The sequence below is a fragment of the Eurosta solidaginis genome, chromosome 4 (genome assembly GCF_040869045.1).
Source record: "Eurosta solidaginis isolate ZX-2024a chromosome 4, ASM4086904v1, whole genome shotgun sequence".
NCBI lineage: Eukaryota > Metazoa > Arthropoda > Insecta > Diptera > Tephritidae > Eurosta > Eurosta solidaginis.
In genome coordinates, this window is record NC_090322.1 from 19,843,880 (window position 1) to 19,862,414 (window position 18,535).

The following is an 18,535-nucleotide window of genomic DNA, read 5'->3' on the forward strand; positions in this document are numbered from 1 at the left end:
TTGATTTGATACATCAACTTCCGGTGCCGTACGATTTTGACATTTGCCCATCGAATTTACAAAAACAAAGTACATGGAATTTTTATTTATGTTTGTAGGTATGTCACCATGCTGCCACCTTCTATCATTCCGCTATGCACAATAGTTTGACACTGACCGAAGTGTCAAACGGCAGTGTGTTAGAAAGAGAAAGGAATCATTTCCTTCTCAAACATATCACACTTGTAAACGAACAAGAACAAGCATTTTATCAGGCAAGGTGAATCCATACAAGGACGTGGCTGGTACTGAATTCGCCTTGTTATCAGGTGAGCATGACTGTGTATGTGCGTGCTGCTACATATCCTACTTGTAGACCTTTACAATGTACATATCATACTTGTAAACCTGTACCATGTCTGGCGTCAAATCAGTTCGTCAGAAGTTACATTTAATTGTTCTTTTTTTTTTGCAGTTTTTTCTAGAAACTGCTAGAGCCCAAAACATTATCTGAAATTCGGCGTTAGAAGATAAATTTTTTCTCATATTTAAAAATTTTTGTTGATAAATTTTTTTTCGACTAAGAATTATTTCGGTTTGAGTTCTTCTATTTCCACAAAAGTTGCCATTGCAATGCTGCATGCCTTTACAACCAGTTATTAGCTAACTTTCAGAAGTCAACTAAAAGTGAGTTATACTCTGGTATCCCGTAAAGTAGTCCACTATATTTAACTACTGATCATTTTATGCTGCAGGTTATGGGCATGGTTCCGAGCCACACATCATATCATACTTTTATTTAGTTATTTATATATAGTTTATAGTTTATTTATATATTCAAAATTTTGATGTTGATAGCTATGACATAATTCGTTACCACTCCGTCATCCCTTTCTCATAAAAAGAGTTCTCAACGTTCATGCAAAAGCATACAAAATTAATAGTAAATCCGTTTTGTGCATCATTAAAAGTTTTATTAGAATCGCTGCATTGTTCTTAATCGATTATGACGGCAGTCACAATTGACGTGATTTCGAGCAGCTGCATTCCAACCAACTGTCCAAATTACTGTTTTCGATAATTTCGAGTAACAAGTACGAGCTGGGTGTAATCCTTATAATACTCCTTGTTTTTCTGTACTGTGTGGCATACGGTTTATCTGAAAGATAACGTTATGTATAAGGCTTATAACTCATTTAAGATAAAGCTCACATAAGGAATTATTAGAAATCATTAGTAAGAAAATAACTACCTTATTAGAAGGCTTATAGATCAATTAAAATAAGGTTTACATAAGGAGATATAGATACCAGTTTTGTATTACGAGCTTTTATATAATGATATAACCCACTAAAAGTCAAGCTTATATAAGGCGTTATAATAGGATTGAGTAAAACCATATAATTATATATAATTAGAATAAAGATTTCCATAAATCAAAATGATCCGGGTGAAAAAGAAATTCTTTTAGCCATGTGAACCCGATAACTTGAGTAAATTTTAAGATATCTTGTTGACATTTTATAGTGGATTCCTTGGCACCCATCTCTCATAGTTATTTAAAATGAGCGACATCAGACAATACCCACGCCCACTTTTTATGTATATACATTTTAGAAAAACTCAAAAACATGATTATTCAGTACATGATGCAGCTACAATTACCAAATTGAATGTGTTTGGTTGAAACACTTAGTACCTCTAACTAAAATTTTCAATAAGGAGCGTAGCGCCGCTCATTTCTGAAATATTAAATTTTTAAAATATTATAGGTAAAAATTCAAAAACAGTTTATGTTGCCATTAAAAACTTGGTAAACTACTTCATTGTCTTAGGGAATGGGTCTGGAAAAATTACCGAACTTGGTAAAGGGCCACGCGCAGTTTTATATACATAGAAAAGAAAAAAACTTCTACAGTGTATTTATTCCATGAAAATTAAAAAATTAAAAAAATTGGCAAAATTGGCAATGGAGGGGAGGTTTTCCTCTTTTTCTCAAGTCGTGAGCCATAAATAGAAGAGTTTATGTCTCTTGACAAACTTCGGCACACATATTTTCCTCATAACTAGTGATAGAACTTTTAAAAAAAGCATCGATACCTACTAGTGCTCATACTCAGTAAAAGGTATCGAGTATACTCGATATAAGTGAGTACTTCGGAATTTTAACCAAAGAGAAGAAACTCTTTTCTAAAACGAGATCGTAGGTTTCGAATTTAGAAGAAAAAAATTAAGGAAGTTTGAGGTTGGACAAAACCGAACATTATATGCCCAGTTATCTACTCTTACATATATAAGTTTAAAGAGAAACGTCACGAACGAAATGATTTATAAGAAACTAGTTACACATATTCAAATATCGTGTTCCGTAAGAGGCTATAGAACATTTGCTATATTTAAAAATGACTTATGTAAGTATGTACTCGCCAAATTTCAATAAAATTGGTAGATTTTTGATCGACTTGTGGCATTACAAAAAAAGTTTTTTTTAGTTAGCAAAAAGTTTTTCTAAACGGGGTTGTTGTTGTTGTTGTAGCAGCGGGGTCGCCCTCGGTGGTGTTTGCGCAGGCACTTCGAGTGTATTTCTGCCATGAAAAGCCTGTCGGTAAAAGTTCTTCTGAATAGCAGATGCCGTTCGGAGTCGGCATAAAATATTTGGTACATAGACTTGAAAGAACACTTCTTACTCACTGCTACAACAACACAAGAAGAAGAAGCATATAAGAGAGCGCTTGAAGTAATATATAACATTGCTGCAAACATGGATATAAAAAAGCACTAGTAGATAAGCTCAGAAGGACGCATGGAGAACCAAAAAAAAATAATAATGAAAAGGAATATAATAAAACCTGGCCGACTATGACATGTACTGGAAAAGCAACATATAAATTGGCAAACTTCTTTAAAAAATACAACATTCACACAGTGTTCAAAACATAGAACAATCTAGGGCGAAAACTAAGAATTAATACTAACTCAGAGGATCCGTTTAGCAGCCACAGCGTATTCAAGCTTACCTGCGGATGCCAACACAGTTACATAGGACAAACAAGAAAGAGGTTCAAAGAACACATTAAAGATTACAACAGAAAAACACGGAATCCAAACATTATATCAGAGTCTAACTTTCGGAATCACATGGTCAAAAATGAATGTTCCCCAGCAAACATCAATAAAACAGTTAGGGTCCTTCACATGCAAGCAAAAGGCCGACGTCTGAACGGTACACGAAAACATGGAAATCTACAAAGAGAAAACATTCGACAGTAGAATAATAAACGAACAGATAAACACAATTTCTGACACAATATTTGAGCTTTTAAAACTTGTTTACAGGAAACAAAGTAATCACACAGGTACAGCAGACAAACACAAAACAATAATCGCACCAAAGCAACGAACCCACAAAGAAGGTCAAACGAGTAGAATTACTAACTTTTACCTCAGTCAGCCACACAAATCGATCAGTAAAACCCACCCTCGGACACCCAGCACATACACATAAATATACACAAGCATCAATTTTGACAATACCTGCTCATGTACTTACGAACTACAAATACAAGCCAAACGACACCAACAGATCACAACGAAAATCGATACTGATGATGGCACAACGCCGAAACCGGTTTGTCTCGAAACCAAATTTGAAAAGGGATGACGGAAAATGGTCCCAATCATATGGACGTCTCGTTCACCCAATTCGTAAGGAAAATTAAAAATAGCACGACGCTAATTGGAAGAGAAGCTCGTTTCAAATCTCCTCTGAGGTAAAACGAGTTAAGTATTTTTTTATCGCACTAAACGTTTTGTGGAGAGATTAATTAAATAGAAGGGGATCAGAACTGGTAGTGTTATTACGTATCATGTATATATTGCAAAATTTGTTAAGACTAAAAATGTAAGCAGCCTTTTTTAAAGTAGTCGGGGTTGTTGTTGTTGTTGTAGCGATAAGGACATTCTCCCAAGACCTTTATACTCTCTATTTATACTCTCTGTTGTCCTGTTCGGATGGTAATTTTTTATAAGATCGGCTGAAGGCCGCCAACGCAACCCGGGGTCATTTTTCGGTTTTTCGTCAATATCTTTTGAACGAGCTAAAATTTTTATTTCCGCCTTCGAATTATTGTTATCGAGGTCAATACGCGTCTTTTGACATTTCTCTAGATATTTTAGGGCGCGTATTAAAAGTCGACCTTCTGTTCTATTAATTCCGTATGTTCGTAACATTCCTCTCCATTTAAGAATTTGGAGAATCGGTTTATATTTGGAATATTATGCATATTCGGACCTCGTGAGGTAGTATCAAATGAACGTATTCCGAATTTTCTAAATTAACGGTTTATCCGAAACGCTTCCATGAATACTTAACGGAAAAGAGTTTTCCGAAATGTCAGAATAAAAAGGTGAATACTCCCTGAGTAGCAGGACCGCACAAAAGCTTAACTCTTCTGTCAAAGTCAAGGTAGGAACATAAAGTTCTAAGACAATAAACCATTTTCTTTTATTTTTGTTTTTGTCAGTTCATTGCGGCTGCTGAGTAGCGTATCACACCATGTCGGCTGCCTGTTCAAAATCGTGCTATCTCAAAATATTTATCAAAAATTTCCCAATTCAGCATTTGTCAGAAAACCGCCCTATATTAGAGTTAGATTGGAGAACGCTTCATATCAGAATGCTTTTCATTAACTCCTTATTGCAAAATGCACTGAACTTATGCTCACTCCCTATTTGAAACAAATTTTGAGATAGTGCATTTTTGAATAAAATTCTAACGTTCTTCAAACAATTTCTGAAAGAATGACCAAGCCAACATAACTTTATCAATTCATCAAATATTTAGTAGAAAATTAATTATTTCTCAAAAAACTTTTGGCATTTACAAATTTATTATCACAACTAATATTCTACCAAAGATACTTGTCTACTACAATTTCACTGAAGGGGATTAAATTATTCCCCGTTTTCCTTACTTCGTCAAAGCCAGCCGTCCAGATTTTTTCAATTTGGGAGTGTCAAAGATCTGTCATCATTGAAGAACAAACCTCTAGTAATTGAATCATGATCGGGAAGTTCCTTAAATTTCAATTACAAAATTCGTAACGCTCACTACATAGAGTGAAGCTAAATAAACCCGTTTAAAAATAGGTAGGTAGTTTGTGTAAGGATGCACAGTTTCACGTTTTTGTAGTCTACATCAATTAGCTATGACGATGAATCTCCTATCTCAACAATATATGACGAAAACGTAAGTATTTGATGAAATTTGAAGCTGTTGAAAAGGGGACAGAAAAGACAGTTTTATGGGGTATATAATATATTGTGACGAATATTAGTATCAATAAGCGATACTACCATCACTAAGCCGATACTCAGCAGCTACTCATATGTACACAAATCAACTATCCTCTACACACATACATACAAGGCAACTGAGAGATACTCACAAACACATGTAATCATCAGCCCAAGTAGTACTCACCTATGCACACGCATATGGCTATGCGAGAGGCTATAAACTACAAATACACATGCATATATCTGGTAACCAACTAGTAGATTATAGAAGGAGAAACGTCTAGATATTTGGAGAAATATGCGGACAAGGCAACAGAAATTATAAAAGCAGCACAAGCTGAGTAGTCAGTAATCAGTTTTGATTTAAGCACGCTATTGGTTGTGAAGTATAAGTGTTATTGTGAAGTACTTTCAAAGTAGTCTAATAAAGATTATTTTGCATTATTGAATATTGGAGTTATTTATTCAACAGTTTAGCGATTCGAGCGTTAGCAGAAGGTGTAAAATAGGTGGAGTTTCCTTAAATTCATTATATATAAAATCGGTATATATTGCCACCGATCTCTATGATTTTTTCAGACGCTTTTTTTTTTGTGGATTAGTCTCTATACTCAACAGTTTTCTGATTTATGAAAGGTATGCGGCGTTGCAATTTCGATAACAGTGCCCTACAATTAATGCTATGTTAATACTTTCCTTTTCAACGCTTTCTGCTTTAATTTAGCTTCTATTTCCATTAAGGCTTGCTGCTTTAATTTAGCTTCTATTTCCATTAAGGCCTTCATATTTCGCTCCCGCGTCTCTGGATCTTCGTCTTTATGCGTAGTTGAGTGTAACCGTAGATCCGTAGCAAAACGAAAAGCTAAGGGACAAGATTCACATCTATAAATATTATGACCAATATGAATACGTAAATGCTTATTCATATGGTGTTTTGTCGTAAAGCACCGGTCGCAGTATTTGCATTTATATGGTTTTTCACCGGTATGAGTACGCATATGATGGCTTAAGGTCGTAGCTCGTGAAAATCTATTTAATACAGGCAGAAAATAAAGTTAGAAAAAATTTTGTGAAATATATTAGGACGAAGATTTTTATGACAACTTACCGCTTTTCACATAACTCACACTTATGGGGCTTTTCGTCGCTATGAATTAGTTTATGTATATTTAAACGCGATTTTGTTTTAAAATGTTTGCCACAAATATCGCATGGGTATTGTTCGTTCTTGTTACCTATGTTTATGTGTCTGAAAAAAAAAACAAGTAATCAAGACAATCAAAAACAAAAACGAGTTTATTTTTGATATTAAAAGGAAGCGAGGATTTCAATTTTGTAACTAAACTCACCAATTTTTGGCTACTAAAAAGTCGAGTATGTTCAAATTTAAACACGGTCTTTTAGTATTTTTAGACCCATTTTCAGGAACTGCCAACCCCCTAATACAGGGTGTTATGCGGACCGTGCCTATTGGACGATTTGCAGCCAGGGGATACATTCGGCTGTATTCGAACGGATCATTACCAAATGGTAATAAGGAGGATGATAAGAGGACTGAGTCGCAAGCCAAGGACGACAAATACGACATTTAGCGATGCATCGGACTCGAGAAGCGAGAGTAGTGCTGATTCAATGAACTCCGTGTTGGAAAAGTACAAAATGAAAACGGAGTAGAAGAGTGGAGAAGGGTACAGAGCAGAGGAAGTAAAAGAGCTCTCTCGCAGTACCGTGCAGCACTAAGAATTGTCCAACGCCTGGGAGCAGTGGTCGACCCAACAGAAGTGGAGATCGAGCGCTTGGAATGGGCCCACGAGGCGGTAGAAGTAGGTCGAAGGCAGTTCAAAAGGTTTGCTGCTAGAAACCCTCGGTTCTGCAACAGATACAAGGAGGAAGAAGCGTCGAATGGCAGAATGAAGAGGCAACGTTCGGCGGAAGGCGACAAGCCTGCTTTCAAGAGGCAGAAAGGACTCAGCCCCAGAGTGCGAGGCAGGGCAGTCGCATAGACAAGACAAGTAGGCCCAAAGCTCTAAGACAGATGGGCCCCAATAGCGAGGTAGCAACTACCTCGAAAGCTGCGAATCAGAGGGAAGTTCCAACTACGGAAGTAGGAGATAAGCCAAAGGGAGATAACGCTAAGACTCCGGCTTTCTCGCGGGTGCTAAAGGGAGTTAAAGCTAAGACTCCGGCTTTCTCGGAGGCGCCAAAGGGAGTTAACACTAAGACGCCGGCTTTTCCCGAGAAGATGACTGATGTGGCAAAGCCGTCATTGACTGTGGCGCTGGTTGATCGTAGCAGTCCTTTCCGACAGATACCTACTGAAAGGTGGAGATCTGTAGAAAGGGAGCTTATTAGCTTAATGCTTAATATGATGCGGGAACAACCAATTAAGCCCCTTCCAACCTTTGATTCGGGGGGATAGTATAATGGTGTGAAGATGATAGCGTGCGACAACATCATCGCGAGCTTGCGGAGGCTGGAGGAAGTGGTTCCAAACCTCCAAAGGAACAAACCGACACAGGATTGGAAGGTACTTACAGTATCTCGGCCTTCGGAGGAAGGTCAGTTCTACATCTTCCAAATAAACAAGCAGGCGGAGGATATATTGTACACGCAGTTTGTAAAAATGTCCTTTGGTAAAGGCAAAATTTATATGCGACTCAGGAAAAGAAGTACCGAGGATAGAAATCCTAACACGCTGGAAGTGGGCGAAGTCGAAAAGGACCTCAAAAGCCTAAGGGAAAAAGGACAGGTGGAGGTAGCCGACGTCACTACGAAGGTGTTAGATGACGAACAGCCAGATGGTACTGTGATTCACAGCACAGAGGAACACCCGTCACAACAGTTGCAAGAGGCTGAAGGGGGCTTCGAACACTCTAAACCAAAAGGGCAAGGGGAGGACGACGACGTCACGACGAAGGCGCTGGAGGGGGACAAACAGCCCAATGATGCTGCGAGTCTTACAGATAAACCTCCAACACAATAAAGTGGCGTCGAGTGAACTCCTCCTAACCCTTGAGGAGGGTTCGTTTGACGTGGCGCTGATCCAGGAGCCGGGGCTCTCATAGGGAGGAAAGGTGCGGATTTAGCGTTTACTATGCGCAAACGGAAGGACGGGTGCGAGCTGTGGTAATGGCAAAGAAAAAGCTGCATTCATATATGCTGCCTAATTACACTACTGAGGACCTCGTGGTGGCCGTTGAGCAAAGGAATAAGCGGGCACTTATCCTGGCATCCTGCTACATGGCCCATGCTGCGGAGGTTCCACCGATGGAGTGCAAGAGGCTAGTACAGGACGAAGGGCGCAAAGGGCGGTTGGTCATAGGCGCGGATGCAAATGCGCACCACAATGCGTGGGGATGAGCAGATACCAACGAGTGAGGCGAATTTCTATGTTGTTACATCCTGCAAACCAATTTGCAGATAGTCAACAGGGGAAATGTTCCTACATACATTGGTCCAACATCCAGCAATATTTTGGATATTACACTGAGCTCCGAACGTGATATATCAAGGTATGATTGGATGGTTCTTGATAGACTAGGACAACCCAAAGAGGTTGCCAATGTGGAAGAACTGGAGGAGCCTAATGAATTCCTAACAAGGACGCTGAGGACTGCGTATAACAAAGCTTGCCCTCAAAGAAGATTCAAAGCAAAGCCGCCATGATGGTGGCAATGAGCTGAGTCTTCTAAGACAGGTAAAATAAATGGTTAAGCTAGCAAAGACCCCTAAAAGCGAAGCGTATCGGGACGAGTACAGTGATCTCCTGAGGATCTACAAGCGTGAAATTTCCAGGGCGAAGAGAATCTCATGGAAAAGTTTCTGTACGGACATAGAGTGCTCCAGCGAAGCAGCACGGTTGAGAAAAGTCCTAGCAAGGGGAAATATAGTCCAGGGACTAATAAAGAAAGAGATCGGGGAATGGTCACGTAATAGTGAGGAATCCCTTGAGGTGCTTCTTGATACACATTTCCCCATATGGAGATGGTTTAGAAGAGCCAGCAGACAGCACTCACACTTCGATCACGGATCGGGTAGTGCCGGGCTTGGCGACCGATACCAAGATCGAATGGGCAGTGAAGACGTTTTCTAAGTTTAAATCGCTGGGCTCAGGTGGTATATTCCCGGCCATGCTACAAGTTTCAAGTAGGGCGGTCTTGGAATGGCTTAAAATAATATTCGATGGGTGCATAAGACTGAATCATGTACCGCACTCTTGGAGAACTGCTCGTGTAGCTTTCCTACCAAAGGCGGGGAAGATCAGTCACGTGTATCCCAAAGATTATAGACCCATTAGCTCAATTCTTGGCCTGGCGACCGATACCAAATCATACTTCGCTTGAACTGTTCGGACGTGTTGATTGTCGCTCTGATTTAATTATTAAAAATATATGAACTTAAATTAAAATAATCATTACCCGACCGCTTAATAATTGAAAAGTGACACACTGCTAAGTTTGATACATGATTTTATTAAGTGAACTTAAGTGAGCTCAACTTAAATGAAAATAAACATTGTCCTACCGCTTAATAATTAAAAAAGTGACATATTTCCACATAATCGTACATACATAATTGTTTATAATGCCGTGTGTTTGTGGCTCTAAAGTCGATCGCAAAGATAGCGAGAAGGTTCAATGTGCCGAATGCAACGAATTCTTCCACTTGGTTTGTGTTGGTGTTTCTCACGACGACTTGGATTATTATCTCAACACTGACAGCAGGTATCTTTGCAAAAGCTGTGCTAATGCTCGTCGCCTATCCCTCCGAACTCCACCCACTACCCCTTGCCTAATCAACTTGAGCGAGAGTAATAATGAACAAGAGCAAGAACAAATTGAAGAAGTTGACGTATTCGAAGAGTTGACACTGCAAAGTGTTTTTAACGAGTTGGTCGCCCTTCGTTCTGAATATGCTCGCGCAATAACTCTGATTAACGCTCTTAAATTAAGAGTCTTAATAATGACAAGGGAGATTGTTGGAAGTAACAAAAAACCTGCAGTCGGAGTTGGGCTTGGTGAAAAAACAATTGCACGATAACGAAGTCACCACTGCTCTTAATGCGCTCACTGTTGAAATTAATAACCTACGTCATCAATTTGCCAGCAATGATCTTTGCCGTGCTAACGTTAAGCAACAACAACAACAAGTAAAGAAACAAGTGCTGTCTCGCTCTCGCAATAAGCCTCAGCGCTCTGCCCGCTTGCCTTTGGTTACAGGCAAAGATGGTGCTCTGCACGCTATGCCAGTAGATACCAATAATTCTCTCGACATCTCTGGCATACAATCTGCTCTGCCGTCTTTGTTAGACGATGCCTCCACCTCTGCCCCACCCTCGACTCAACACAAACATTATTACCCACATATGCTAACGCCGTTGGCGCTGCAGCCTCTAACTTACTTTTGCAATCTTCGACAACCATCCCCAATATGAAACTGTAACGTAGCGTTACAATAACATCACCCCCCTGTATTTCCTTACTCACTTAAACCTGAACCTCGCTGTACTTATTTTTCTATAGCATAGTGGTGTGTTCCGTCAACAGAGGAAAATCACAAGAAAATCACAATAATGGTGTATTGGTTTCTCAACCAGTATGCGGCACCACCCATATAAACAGCGAATTTTCATTTTTGCAATTCAGTCCTCAAAGGTGAGCCAGCGGGAGTGGTTGTCCTTTTAAAGACAAAATAACCACTCCGGCTAGCTAGCTGAGTGGAAGGGGCGCTGTCATGGCGCGTGTTACCCTCCACCAGGGCTGGACGACGCGAGTGGTGTCTTCGGACTACTTTTTCCTCCGTCGCCAATCTTGGTGCTTGAGCGGCCCGCTGCCTCAATGACCAAATATCCCCTTCCCCCTCAGCTCGGGCTGCGTGGCAGTGGCGCCGTCATGGCGCGGGTCACCCTGCAGCAGGGCCGGACGACGCGAGTGGTGTCTTCGGACTACTTTTCCCTCCGTCGCCCATCTTGGTGCTTGAGCGGCCTGCCGCCTCAATGACCCAAAGCACCCCTCCCCCCTCAGCTCTGGTTTAATAGGATAGCCGGAGCGGTGGGACCACTCCCACTAGTTAGCTAGGGAGAAGAGGGTGCGGCCGTAGCGCGAGTCACCCCTTGCTGCACTAGGACGACGAGAGTGGTGTCTTCGGGCTACTTTTCCCTCCGTCGCCCTGGTCTGGTAAGGAATGACCCGCTGCCTGAACGACCGCACGACCCCTCTCCATAGCTCTAGACACACCTTCTATTAGCGTGCAAGTGGGGAGGCGGAGGTGTCCAGCGGTGAACCGAGTCCTCACAGTCTCTTCCCCAGGTGACCGACCCCGCGGACTACCGGTCCTGCCGAATAATACCGATCAATCCGATCCCGCCGAAACCGTCAACCGACCCTGCCCGGAACGAGCCGCCGCTATCCAGGTAAACGCCATCGCCAGCCTACTTCCCCTCTCACCACAGCCCTGGTACGCGCTCCGTAGCCCACCGCCGCTGCCGTCGCATCGTCGCCCCTCCAGTGCCGCCGCTGCTTCCATCTCGCCGGTGCTACGCCGACCGTTGGCCGTCCGCCATACTACTGCCGTGCCCATCCCGCCTTGCTGGTACACCAACCACTGGCCGTTCGCCGTCCTATCGCCATTCAGCCGCCGCTGCTACGACGACCGTTGGCCGTTCGCCGTTCTACCACCGTTAAGCCGCTGCATCCGTCACGCCGCTACTACAACGACCGTTGACCGTTTGCCATCCTACCGGCGTTAAGCCACTGCTACGAAGACCGTTGGCCGTCTGCCATCCTACCGCCGTTAAGCCGCTGCATCCGTCCCGCCGCTGCTACGACGACCGTTGGTCGTTCGCCATCCTACCGCAATGCAACCAACGTTACCAACCAACGTTAATGCCGACACAGCTGAAAATACTAGTGTACCACTGCCTCTCAATAATAGCTTGCCCAGTAAGGCAAATAACAACAAACCCAGTAGGGCAAATACCAGCATGCCCAGTGGAGAAAGTTTGCATAATGTGGTTAGAGGTAGTAATATATCGAACGAGTTGGAGGTAGCATTTCGCAATGAATGTGTACATGTGTCCTCATTTAGGACTTCGGTTACCACTGCAGATATCATCGACTATGTTGCGAAGAATGCTGCTATTAATGCGAATGAAATTTAATGTTTCGCTTTGGTGAAGAAAGATGTGGCTCCGGATTCGTTAAAACGTATAACCTTCAAATTGGGAGTACCGCCTAATTATTATAGCCAGCTTTTCGGCCAATCGCTTTGGCCATCTGGAGTGAACGTGAGACCCTTCCGGAATTTTCTTTAATTGGGGGAATAAGCTCCGGAAATCTATTACCATCCTCCCAAGTACCGAGCTCAGTATTATGTCCAAGCATTAAATATTCTCTGTACTACCAGAATGTGAGTGCCATGCGTAGTAAATCCCTCCAGTTTCTTCGCTGCACATCATTTCATGAATTTGATATTATCGCCATCGCCGAGACCTTTAAATGTTTCAAATTAAGTCAAAACGAGAGGGATTTTTAATACTTTGAGCGACTTCGTATTGACTTTGATTGCCTTCACAAATTTTTGTTCAAGCAGTATATGTTTAAAGTTGAATCAGATCTCAAATCCAATTCATCATCTTTCTGGCAGTACATTAGTTCAACTACATTTGTGTTTAACGGTTTAGTTTCTATAACCCACAGGCTTCATGCAATCTGTTCGCTGAATTTTATCAGGGGGTCTTTGAAGTGCACGACAACCAGTCTCTTCCTACCACGGTTTTCCCATCATTACCGCCAATATCAACGTTTGTTGTGGACGAGTGTGATGTGACTCTTGCGATTTCGAACCTTAAGTTCGGCACAAAGTTGGATAACGAGGGACTTTGTTCCGCAGTTTTCAAAACTTGTTCACAAGTTTTAGTGGGTCCAATTACTAGTATATTCAACGCATGTCTTTCCAACGTCATTTTTATTGATGACTGGAAGGTGTGCTCTTTACACCCAATTTTTAAATCAGGGGACCGACATAACATTTGTAACTATAGGCCCATAGTGAAACAGAGCACAGTGGCAAATTTGTTTGACAGTGTCATTCAATCAAAACTTTATCTTCACGTACGTAATATACTTCATCCCTGCCAGCACGGTTTTATGCCTGGTAGATCTACGTGTACTAATCTACTCCTAGTCACGCACGAGATCGTTAAGGCATTCAATTGCCAGTCCCAACTTGATGTGATATACACAGATTTCTCTAAAACCTTTGATATTGTAGACCATGAAGTTTTGTTGCATAAATTAAAAATGTAAGGCATTACTGGTCAGCTACTGAAATTTTTCTCTAGTTTTCTTAGTGGTAGGAAACTATTTGTGAAAATGGGGTCCACCACGTCCAGCACTTGTGTTAATGCGTGGTCAGGTATTCCGCAAAGAACCCACAGCGGCGCTCTATTGTTTCTACTATTTATTAATGATTTACCCTTCCACTTTAAATATGCGAATGGTTTAATGTTTGCTGACGATGTCAAACTCTTTCTGAAAGTTGATAGTACCTCTGATGGCGTTAAGTTGCAGCATGATTTAACTTCTTTCGAAGCGTGGTGTAGTTTAAATCATTTATATTTAAATATCACAAAATGCTCTATAGTAACATATGCTAGGAAGCCGGATATTGTGCTCTTCAACTATCAGTTGGATACTAATGTGCTTAATCGTCTGTCAGATATGAATGACCTGGGTGTGATATTTGACACCAAGCTCTCTTTTAATAAACATATCGATTTTATAACCTCCAAGTCGTTTGCACTGATAGGTTTCATTCAAAGAAATACTAGGGATTTTAGAGACCCAAATACCCTTAAATCTTTGTTTACTGCTCTTGTACGGAGCCGGTTAGAATATTGCTCCTTGGTTTGGAGTCCGTACTACGATCTATACTCAGCAAAAATTGAAAGAGTACAGAGAGTCTTTACGAAATATGCTTTATATAAAACTAACTTCGAAGGTGGCCGTCCGCCTTACATTGCTTCTCGGCCTGCAGTCTTTACATGATTATTGATCTCAATTCAAGTTTTTATACGTTTAAATTAATCTTGTTTACACTATTTAATTAAATTTGTTATATTTATACTTATGTGATAAACTGTCTAGTCTGTAAGATTTATAAATCAGTAGACTGAAATTAAATAAATAAATATATAAATAAATAAATTCTGAATTATTAAGAAAGCTTATATTTGATAGCATATTAAGACTGAGCCCAGTAAGGTCTTAATTAAGGTATACTGGAATAACGATTTGGATATGTTTGCTAAGGGCTGGCGAGAGTGACATTCGGAAATCTTAGTACATGGCTTGACACCCCGTCAAAACGACTTTCCGGCTAATGTGACATTCGTCTCCGTCCCGTTAAAATATTGGCAGGCCTTGGGGTACGTTCGAAGTCCGTCACCATTAAGTTGGTGGTGCAGATTCGGTTGAGATTCTCCCGATTAACGCTGATCTGGCTCTGAACGCAGTTTTCATAAGGAACTGCGTCAGCCTTCACGTGGCCTACCTGCCTTCGCAATATAACCACGGGATCATCCAAGGTGACTGTACATCCGGACTAAGATAGCGGTCCCAAGTGGGGACCCAATCACATAAATGACTAACCAAAATAAAAATAAAAATCAAGATAGGGAAGGTACGTTCAACCCATTTATGGGACGAAAGCTACCTCGTTCCCCAGAAGGACCTGGTCTATCGGCCGTAGGTCAAAATGTTTCGTCGCACACGGGGACAAAACCAAAAGGAGCGGAAGCAAACGGCAGGAAAGAAGCTTCTCCGGCTGTTACTCCAAGGGCAAGACAGGGGAAGGCTAAAACAGGCACTCCTTCATTAAGTGACCTCATTAAAAAGGCTGCAGAAGATCTTCAAAATTCTCAGGCCTCAGGAGGGATCGAAAACAAGATTATCAAGCAAGGGAGATCAATTGATGATATGTTTGAGTTTTTTAAAGGGCGTAATAATATACACACTGAAATTATGCGTTTAGCCTCCGTAATCAAGGCATTGTACATAGATTCCGCGCTGGAGGTAAAGGACCTAGAGAAGAAAATAATTTCGAATGATACGGCTAAGGATGGAAGCTCGTCAAGGACATTACGCCAAGACATGAGGAGAGTCACAAGCGAGTAAAATCGCACGAGTCACTGAACCAGAGAAAGGTCGAAAGGACAGAAGACGCCACAACTCAAAAGTCGGGAGAGTGGCAGGTAGCCAAACCCAAAAAGGCGATTAGAAAGAAAATTATTAAAGCCACGCCGGATGCAATCATAATTTCGAAGGCTGGAGATGCTACATATGCTGACATACTGCGAAAAGTGAGCAGTTGCGATGAACTAAAATCCCTAGGGGGTGATGCCAAAACTATTAGAAGAACGGTAAAAGAAGATTTGTTGCTGCAGCTTTAAAGAGCCCAAGAGGGAAAAACAAGCACCTACCAAGCGGAGATTGGAGCAGTGCTAAAGGAGTCAGCGAAGGTCACAGCAGAATCTCAAATGATCACTCTACAGTTCAGAGACCTCGATGAAATAACTACGGCGGATGAGATTTGTGATGCGATCCATCAGCAATGTAGGATAGAACGGCCTGATTCAACTGCCATAAAAAGATTACGTACAGGGTACAGCGGTACAAAATCGGCACTTGTAAGCCTTACAGCGGATGATGCCAAAGTTGTTCTAAAGGCGCAAAGAATAAGAGTAGGATGGGTATCTTGTCGAATTAGAGAGGTGAAACAGGAGAGATACTGTTATAGGTGCTGGGCCTATGGACATATAGCCCAGAAATACAAAGAGACTATAGATAGGTCAAAACTTTGCAGGAAATGCGGTCAGGAGGGACACAAGGCCGCGAACTGCTCCAACGTACCGAAATGTGCGTTATGTGGGGGAGAACATTCGGCAGGAAGTTTTAGATGCCCACAGCGGGAAGGAAGCAGTCAGATTGCGCTATGAGATTGTTGCAACTCAATTTAAAGCACTGTGAAGCGGCCCAAGACCTCTTATCCCAAACAATGTTTGAAGGAGGATTTGACTTAGCGGTACTCTCTGAGCCATACAAAAATAAGCAGGAGCAAGGCTGGCTCACGGACTCGCCTGGGAAAGCCTCAATTTGGATACCAGGAAGACTTCTTCCGCAGGAAAAGATGGCACCAACAGTGGCAGGATTTACGTGGGCAAAAATCAAAGGAATATACATTTTTAGTTGCTATGCACCTCCGAGCATGAGTAGCACAGAGTTTGAGAACATGATTCTTGGGATGGCCATAGAAGCACATTGTAAACACCCGCTTATAATATGTGGAGACTTCAATGCATGGTCAACTGTATGCGGTAGTAGTAGAACTACCGATAGAGGTAGAGTTCTTCTTGAAAGCCTTACACCCCTGAGGCTAGAACTTCTAAATGAGGCAGGGAAATATACATTCGACACTGGCAATAGACGCTCCATTATAGATCTCACGTTTGCTAGTAGCGAAATAGCGGGACGAGCAAAATGGTACATCAGTAACGTCTACACACACAGCAACCACAAAGCTATTAGCCTAGAGCTAGTGGAAAAAAGAGCAAGAGAGCCTGCTTCGAGGAATTGATGGGTAGTGCTGATCTTGATCCTTGGGGATTGGCTTACAGAACGGTGATGGCGAAAATAAAAGGGCGGAAACCAGAGCAGCCTACATGCCCGAAGAATCGTAGAAACTCTTTTTCCGACACAAAATAACCGGACCTAGCAAAGTGAGGTTCTCGAAGGAATGGAAATCCCAGAAATAACAGAGCAGGAGGTACTAGATGCAACACAAAGAGTTGCGGACAGTAAGTCTCCAGGACCTGATGGAGTGCCAAATATAGCTCTTAAATCAGCGATAAGGTCTAGAACATCGGTATTAACGGATCTCTTCAACGCCTGTTTCCAAGAAGGTGTCTTCCCCAGCTCATGGAAACGTCAAAGACTGGTTCTATTGCTGAAACCTGGTAAGATGCCCGATCAGCCATCTTCATACAGGCCACTTTGTATGTTGGATTCAATAGGAAAAATTCTCGAACGTATTATTAGTGGGCGTCTGCAGCAGACCCTGGAAAGCCCAGGTGGCTTGTCAAATAGTCAGTTTGGATTTCGAAAATCGAGCTCCACGATATATGCAATACAAACAGTTGTCAATACAGCCCGCGGAGCCATAACCGGAGGCCAAAGTAAAAGGAAGCTCTGTGCACTGATAACTTTGGACATTAGAAATGCTTTTAACACCGCGAACTGGATGCAGATAATGACAGCGCTACGAAACTTTGGCACACCTGCTTACCTGCTCCGAATAATTGGTAGCTGTCTAAGAGACTCCTTTTTGATACGGCTGAGGGACCAAGAAAGCACAACATCACGGGCGGTGTCCCTCAGGGATCTGTTCTAGGTCCAACTCTTTGGAATGCGATGTATTACGGGGTGCTACAAATCGACCTTTCTGGAGGCACGGAAATTGTCGGCTATGCAGATGCCAAGAAACTTGATCTGCTCCAAGCATTATGTAATGACGCCGTCGGAAGAATAAAGGAATGGTTAACGAACATAGGGCCGGAGATGGCTAGCAATAAGACAGAAGTGGTTCTGGTGAGCTCAAAGCGGACTGTGGATGAGTTGGTCCTAACCATAGGAGATTATCAAATAAATTCAAAGCCTCCTTGAAATATCTAGGAGTAATCGTTGACTCAAAACTAACTTTTAGGGAGCACTTCAGGGCGGTGGGGGAGAAAGTTTCTAGAGTTAGTGGAGCCCTAACGCGAATAATGCCCAATATCCGCGGCCCAAGCGAAGCTACCCGTCAGATATTATCCAACGTAACCAGCTCTATAAAATTATATGCAGCACCAGTATAGCACGGATCTAAAATGGTCCACCAGAAAGATATATTAACAGCCTACCGCATTACTGCTATATGAATAGCATGTGCTTATCGGACGGTGTCCGACGACGATCCATGTTTTATCCAGGAAAATCACAGTAGATCTACTCTCAGGTGAAATGGCCGATCTGTATGGCATTGGAATCAGCCGACCATCTGAAGATGCTAAGAAAAGCGCAAGGTCACGAAGAATAGTTAGGTGGGAAGAATGGTGGGAAGATTCGAGAAAAGGGCGCTGGACCTTCATGCTAGTCCTGAATATAGCGGAATAGTACGAGCGAAAACACGGCGAACTAAATTACCACCTCACACAGATATTGAG

General features: G+C 41.9%; 1 protein-coding gene across 3 annotated transcripts in view; it reads right to left on the bottom strand.

Moving 5' to 3' along the window:
- Positions 1-721: 721 nt before the first annotated feature.
- Positions 722-18,535, bottom strand: part of LOC137249220 (zinc finger protein 431-like) — a 117,613-nt gene continuing 99,799 nt past the window's right edge. For all 3 annotated transcript variants that reach the window (XM_067780530.1, XM_067780528.1, XM_067780529.1), the window contains 3 exons: positions 6,386-6,526; positions 5,974-6,306; positions 722-1,138 (listed from right to left, as the gene is read on the bottom strand). In XM_067780530.1, the coding sequence (XP_067636631.1) occupies positions 1,135-1,138; positions 5,974-6,306; positions 6,386-6,526 (478 nt within the window). In that variant the 3' untranslated portion in view covers positions 722-1,134. The remainder of the gene's footprint in view (positions 1,139-5,973; positions 6,307-6,385; positions 6,527-18,535) is intronic.